We start from the raw sequence: 7,224 nt of genomic DNA, 5'->3' as shown, positions 1-7,224 counted from the left end.
ATTGTGGAGCGTATTAGAAGAGTGACCGCACGTTACCAACTATTTTAGAACAGCACCACTCAAAGCTGCCCACATAACAGGGGAAATTAGATTTAGTCGTGCTGCTGCACTACACTAAAGGTGTTAGCACTAACCGCAGGGTCCTGCAGGTCACAAGTACGCATTCCTACTTCATAGTGGGCATGCAGTGGGAAGTGTACACTTCTTAGCTGATGAGACAAACATCACCGGTGTGCGTTTCAGAATACTGCGAGCCGTAAAGCTTTACCATTAACAAGTCCAAAACAATCAGCGTGTCATTTTTGTGTCAATGTGCCAATGTTGCGTTAGGAGAGGACGATGGAAGACGATTAATGTAGTTCAGAACTTGGTGATGTGAACCCACCTTGGAGAGGAGGTGTTCGGGCACTGGCTTCCAGGTGACCCAGGGGTCCATGGAGTAAGTTTGAGTCCCGGTCTGACAACTCGATGCGTCGCGGCGTCAGCAGCTTCTGCGAGTAAACTCCAGCTCGTCATCATGAACGTTGCTGACGTCGGTCACGTCATAGCCAATCAGGTAGTTGAGGTAGCGCTGGTACTGCTGGGACTCCCTCTGACTGCTGCGGACGGGGAGCCAGCTGGATGCGACCCACGTCTTTCTTCAGAGCTGTTGCAACACACAAAAAAAAAAAATAGGAGGTGTGAAGTTCTTAGGGGGACAGTCTAGTGATCATGCAACGGGGTCAGCTCAAGTAGTTGAAAGAAGCCATGTCTGCTCAGACTAGCGATGTCCCAATCGATCTTTAGTGATCAGCATTAGGAGTCCCTGACGCAATCTGATCCATCATTCAATGCACTCTTGTTGATTCTGAAACCCAGACAAGTTATTTGCTGTTTCAATAAAAAAATAAAATCCCTACCTATATCATTACTTCTTGTAAAATTTCTTATAGAATCCATGTTTTCTCTTAATCTATTACATCTGGGATACACTACAAAAAGGGATCTAAAAATTAGTAGAAGTTTCTTGAGATTAGTGTATTTGTTGTGCATTTGAGCAGGTAAATAAGATTATCTGCCAGAGGAAGGAGTATTTGGAGCCCTAAAATAAGACAATTAGATATACTGCACTTGAAATAAGATGATGCAGATGAGTTGTTAGTATTTTAAGTGCAGAAATCTTATTCCATTGAGAGATAATGTTTTTTATTTGGTCAAATCAATGGCAAATACACCGATTTCAAGAAAATTTTACTAAGTTTTTGTTCCCTTTTTGCTGTGTATACTTTCTAATGGAAGCTATTTTTACCCTTTACAATAATGTTAATGGTGAAAAATGGACTGTACTGATGTTTGTATCTGTTAGTGTCATGTTAACATGCTCTGCACGGTCGGCTCCCACCGCTATTCGTGTGGACAGCTGAAACCGGTCCCTTATACGTTACGAGGTGCAAAACAAAACCCTGCGTTAGAGCATAACGCTTAACAAGTAACTTTATACTCATATATGTACAAATCGGATTATATATGAGTGATATCAGAGGACAGAGGAAACGTACATGTTCGCTCACAATAGCCTTGCCCTTCTGCTGACAGTGTTGACAGAAAATATTTGCTAGCAACAGCAAAAACATGCCTTTATGGAGCCCCTGTAGCTGGACGTGTAAAGTCAGGAAAACGTTTAGAAACGCAAGACCTTTTTCTGCAGTAGCTCCTGCTGGGACTAAATATCAGCTGCTGCTAAAAGGATATTGCTAAATCAGTCATTGGTGACTCAGTTTATACTGATGAAATACAGGGACTAAAGCTACTCAAACCTTAAGTGAGTCACAATGCCTAAAGCTTAATCTGGAAACAACTCTTCAGATTTAAGGTTTTTAGGAAATTTCAACCTTAGTAATAAGCAGTGATGCAGAGAGTACAAAGCCATTACTGTAAGAGCATTCATCATCTGGCAAATCTCTCTGAAAATACATATTGCAACCTAACCTGATCAGTGGCAGGAAACATAAAAAAGTGTTAAGGCACCACTGCAGACAGAGAGCAACTGTTTGGTGTGTCTGGGTCCAGCAGGCAAGCAGTACCTCTCCAGTAACGAATGCAGTCCAGAGTTTGGAAGACCTGGTGCTTGTCATAGATCTCGCACACAGTGCCCTTCTTCTGGTAGAGGAGGATGCAGTGGTCCGGAGAGAAGCGCTGGTAGAAGTCGGGACAGAGGCTTAAAGACACCGCCTTCATCCAGACCTGGGCTTTCACCTGGAAGACAAGGAACAGGCGACAGATCTTTGAAAGTATGCACCGAAAGTTTCAATCTATGTCACTGGGAATCCCCCCCCCCTCAGCGTCCCCAACCTGTTCCACGGTCCAGTTCCCGGGGACCTCCAGCAGCAGAGAGTCGGGGCCGCTCCCACCCCGCGCTGCTGTGGGCAGCACAAACTCGACATTGACCTGATCCATGGAGGCGGAGGAGGAAGAGGTGATGGCTTTCTTTCTCCTCCTCCTGCGGCTTTCTTCCCGTGCCACGTCGCGCTCTTCGTCGCTCACCTGGAACTGCTGCCGGTCCATTGCCTAGCTTGGACACAACAGGTGGGTTAATTATTACCTGTGATCATGCAAACATCTTGTTGCCATGGAGAGCAAAGATCTGATCCGTCTCTAACTCCATTCTGGAGCCCAGATCGAGTCATTCTCAGTCGTAACTAATATATATTTCTCTGGTTCTATGGGTCATAGCCAGTCCTGCCGTTATCCCCTTTGTACTGCTGATCACTGGCTGTTATCTCAGCTTATAGAAGCACCACTGTCTGTGTGTCAACCTGGGGATTGTTGCTGCAGAGCTCGGATTGCTCACTTCTTCATCCGGAGTGTGCGCCAATAAAAAGCATCAGTTATTATTCTGGGATTTTCGCTGCTATTTAAACAAAACCCAAAACATGGGGTCTATTTTGCAGACCCACTGCTGTGTTCCACTGTGAAACATCACACAGCAATTCATCTGGTAGTAGGAACAGAAAATACGGACATTCCCCACCAACCAAAACTTTATTCTGCTTTCTAATGTAGCGTTCGGTGTAGGAGTGTTTTGCATAGCTCTCCACACGTCTCTCCTCCTGGTTAGCTGAAAACTGTTGACCAGTTCTTGATGCAAAATGCTTCGAGCTCCAGACACTATCTCTTCGGGCTAATCTCACACAGAATCTGCTTTTTAATCAAGAAGACTGCTGAACCGAGCCCAAACCAGTCTGTCGCATTCGTCCCGTTTGCAGAACATTTGATATTCTGAGGCTCTGCATCCAATCCAGCAGCAGGTCTCTGTAGCTTTAACTAGCTGCCATAGCAACGAATGGAAGCTCCCATTATTCACCACTGCCAAACTGGACCCTTGATTATTCTTCCATCTACGCTGATGCAAACCGAACCAAAAAAACATGCGTACTTTTATTCCTATTACCGTTTTGGGATCACCATGGCGACGTAATCCGCCGAAAACCAAATCTACAAATTCCACAGGAATGAATGGCGTTGAATGAATTGGCGATCATCAGAATTCCCTGCTTTCGAGGCTTTGCTTGGTCAAACTTTGCCCCCAAAACCAAAGTTGTACTTATTGTTCTCTGCGGTAGAGAGGACGGTACGTTCACCCCTGCTACGCTTTTCTCCTAATGTAGCATTTAAGCACCGCAAACTTTGGGGTGGAAAGAAAAAAAGAACAAGTTGAGATGACAGAGAGGAGGGAGGCGTTCTATTTTTGGGGGAATCCGCTCTTGACGCTCAGCTTGTAGGCTCGCGCTTCTGCTTTCACACGATGTCTCTAGGTCTCACGGCTTTCAGTCAAACCTGTCCCATCCCGATTTCAGTGACAGAGAGCATGGCCTCTACAGGGGGAGGAAAAAGCTGAGGCCCTTTCGCGTAAAACTGACAAGTACTCAGCAGAATGACACGCACCTACAGATTTAGGCCACAAAGCAGCAGAAGAAGGATTCCCACTAGTGGAAAACATTGTAGTAGAAATGCACCAGGTGCTGTTTAAATTAGAGCCACAGCCATGTTTTTGTCCGGTAATGACTATGTAAGGTGAGAAGCTCCAAGTGGGTCTAAACAGATTTCTGCAACTTCAGTCTTTAAGACTTAAATAAAGTTATTAGATTCTCATAGATAAAACCCTTTAAGATGCACCTAGTACCCAGTTGCAGAAAAGTAAGCTCTATATCCCTAATGGATGTAAACCAGTCCTTAAAAGAAAACCCCACTGGACTCTGAAAATTAGACCTAAACCCTCTACAAAATAAAAGCCTATATAGTTAAGAAAGCCTTTTATTGAAGAATTGGGATATATATACCGACCGACCGACAGACAAAAAAATAAATAAATAATAATAATAAAGCTGACGGATGTTTTCAAAATAAGAAAGTCTCCATTTTTCATAGTAATTTTCATAGTAATTATTATATATGTTGTGGTGTATTTTTGTTTTTTTATGGACTACGAGTCCGATGAATGAATTAATGAATCAATCAATCAAATCAATCAATCACAGACCAGATCATTGCAGAATTAGGGTATTGTGTACCTTCTGAAATTCAATATTGATATGTGTTTTCTGAAAAAACGCTTCAACATATAGTTACTGTTTTTATTTCAAGCTTATTTACCCCATATAACAGGAAATATAATGGGCTTTTAGCATAGTTCTTACACTGAGCCTTTTACTGAAGCAGCCCCGATCTAGAGGAATGTCTTTACCAACCGTCAGCCTGACAGCTTTCTATAGCAGAATCAGAAACACAAGTGGATTTGATATATGGGTTGTAACAGACCGCTAAATGACTAACACAGATATTCATTTACATGCAACCTTTGAACTACTCAAGTTGGTATAGAAGACAGAAGGCCTTTCATGACACAAGAATACCTATTTGATCTCTTTCATAGAGTTGACACGGAGCCAGATTATACAGAGTGGTCAAAAATGTCCTATATAAAGGGAACCAGTTGATGGCGTCAAAGTCCCAACAAGCAGCATTCACTCCTGGAGAAGCGTAGAGCTACAGGGAGAGTCGTCTGCATTGTACATGGCTTTGCAGCAATCCCTCATACTGAGCAAGCATAGAGCGACAGTGGAAAGAAAAACTCCCCATTAACGGGGGGTGTTCTCTTGTTCTGCTTGAGAGAAAATCTGTGGGCGTTCTTTGGCCATGCTGAACAGCCAATAGCAGCGTTGCTGATCATTGTTTCTACTATCAACACATTTCCCTTTTTAAACAAACGCATGAACGCGCAGTTATCTCAGATAACTCAATCCAGCCATACTAATCATAAACAACAGGTGTGTTCGAAGAACCCAATTAGCCGGATCATGGTTAGCCGGATGACATCATCTTGGATGTGTCACTTGATCTCGGATGTTTTAAGCAACGTACGAAGAACGGACCCCTGGTGGCTACTTCTTGGAATATGCTGGGGAGCGGATCTTTGGCTCTTCACAACCACTATTGAGCATTTTTCTTTTGGATAAACTTTTGGATAAACTTTACATACACAAGGGCACTTTCACAAACATGTTAAACCTGTCACTGTGAATGGTGATGACAATGGTTAAGATAAGATAAGATGAGCTTTATTGATCTCACATTGGAGAAATTCACTTGGTTATGAACTGTAACAGTCTATAAGTGCATGGAACGGAAAAGAGAGAAAACATCAGCAGCTGGATCATGCTAAAAGACGCAGCATGAGCCCCTGTGTGCTATAAACAAACCCATAGATTACTGATAAGCGGGTGCGTTTTCATTGCCTAGATGTGAATCTAATAATGCAGATATCAAAACAGAATAAAAATTAAAGCCAGCAAAATGTAAAATAAAATGCAGATCCACAAAAACAAACAATACAAACTTCAAAAGCTAACATCTGAAACTGGGTTAAAAGCCAAAAAAATATATTTTTAAGAGAACATTAAACCCAGAAAGTGAAATGGCCTGCCTGATATGTAAAGCTACAGTTTTGAATCCAGAGTTTTGTGCAAACACAGAGAAAGTGCGGTTACCTCTTTGCACTCTTTGTTTTTTGAAAGAGTAAAATAAAACTGATCTGCAGACCTGAGCAAACCAGAGGGAGTGCGCAGATGACGCAGGTCTGACACATACTGGAAAGCAAGGCCATGAAGATATTTTAAAACAAATAAAAGAATTTTAAAATCAATCCAAATGTGAACCAGTAGCCAATGAATTGCTGCCTAAACTGGAGAAACGTGCTCTCGTTTTTCTGGTAGCACTAACTCCTAAGGGAAGGAGTAAAGAGAGAAGAGGAAGAGGCCAAGCTTGGAGCCTTGAGACACTCTGCATAAGTGGTACTCTTTAATAAAATAAAATAAAAATAGCAGTTCTCCATTCCTAAAAAAAAGGTTGTGTTTTTTTTTAAACCCACTAACTGAACAACACTTCTCTTTCACGTTTTAACAAAAGTAATACATGTCTACTTCCATGTCCGGATAAAAATGAAATGGAACTGACTGGACCCCCCGGCTGGCGAAATTTAACATAATCTCACTCTTAACTTTCTACAAAAGTTGAGAGGTCTGCCTTTATATGTGATATGAGAAGTTGAATTAAAGTGTATCTGAATTCCTGGATCAGAGTGATGGACTTTTAGTGACTATTTAGAACACAATGATCAACTCATTTGGTTATGACTGCAGCCCTCATTCCAGAAGTGCTTACACTGAAACATTAAGACATCGGTGGAGTTTCCCTTCTGCTTCTTTCTGCATCAGCAGAGGAAGCTTCGAAAAGCAGGAAGCAAAAGCCAAACAGCGTGGAAGGACTAGAATAGCGCTCGGTCAGTTGTTTTGGGTCAGACGCACTTTTATGCCTAAATGACTACAGCGATAGCACGAAAAAGAGCAAATACGGGATAATAATAAATGTAATATAAAAAAAGCCACCATGAAAGTGAGTTCCAGCAGCAGGTTGTGGTGTAACGGTACAGCAGGAAGCAGAGAGGTGTGAGAGAAATCAACATGCATAACGCCTTTAACGAGGACTCACCAAGGAACACAGAAGGCACCCAACGCCGGAGAAGTCGGCATTTATGCTGAATAACGAGATCCGGGAGCCTTCGACTAAAATCCTTTTTTCTATTGCTTGCGTTCAGAAAACTAGTACGAGGAAACGCTGCGCTTCACGCAAACTTGTCAAACTCACTGGCTAAGTTTTTCTTCTAGGCGGACCGCGCAACTTCCGCTT

The 7,224-nt window shown here is 42.5% G+C and overlaps 1 protein-coding gene across 1 annotated transcript; it reads right to left on the bottom strand.

Moving 5' to 3' along the window:
• Positions 1 to 385: 385 nt before the first annotated feature.
• Positions 386 to 7,224, bottom strand: LOC118561084 (phosphatidylinositol 4,5-bisphosphate 3-kinase catalytic subunit gamma isoform-like; the record flags this gene model as incomplete). Its single annotated transcript, XM_036132864.1, has 5 exons — positions 7,027 to 7,224; positions 2,332 to 2,551; positions 2,064 to 2,235; positions 579 to 646; positions 386 to 491 (listed from the first exon to the last, which is right to left on the bottom strand). Coding segments are annotated over exons 2-5 (559 nt in total), but the record flags the coding sequence as incomplete, so codon positions are not given.

The sequence above is a fragment of the Fundulus heteroclitus genome, unplaced genomic scaffold, assembly GCF_011125445.2.
Source record: "Fundulus heteroclitus isolate FHET01 unplaced genomic scaffold, MU-UCD_Fhet_4.1 scaffold_559, whole genome shotgun sequence".
In the NCBI taxonomy this organism is placed as follows: domain Eukaryota; kingdom Metazoa; phylum Chordata; class Actinopteri; order Cyprinodontiformes; family Fundulidae; genus Fundulus; species Fundulus heteroclitus.
The sequence above is the reverse complement of the archived record's forward strand: the minus strand, read 5'-3'. Positions and strand labels throughout refer to the sequence as shown.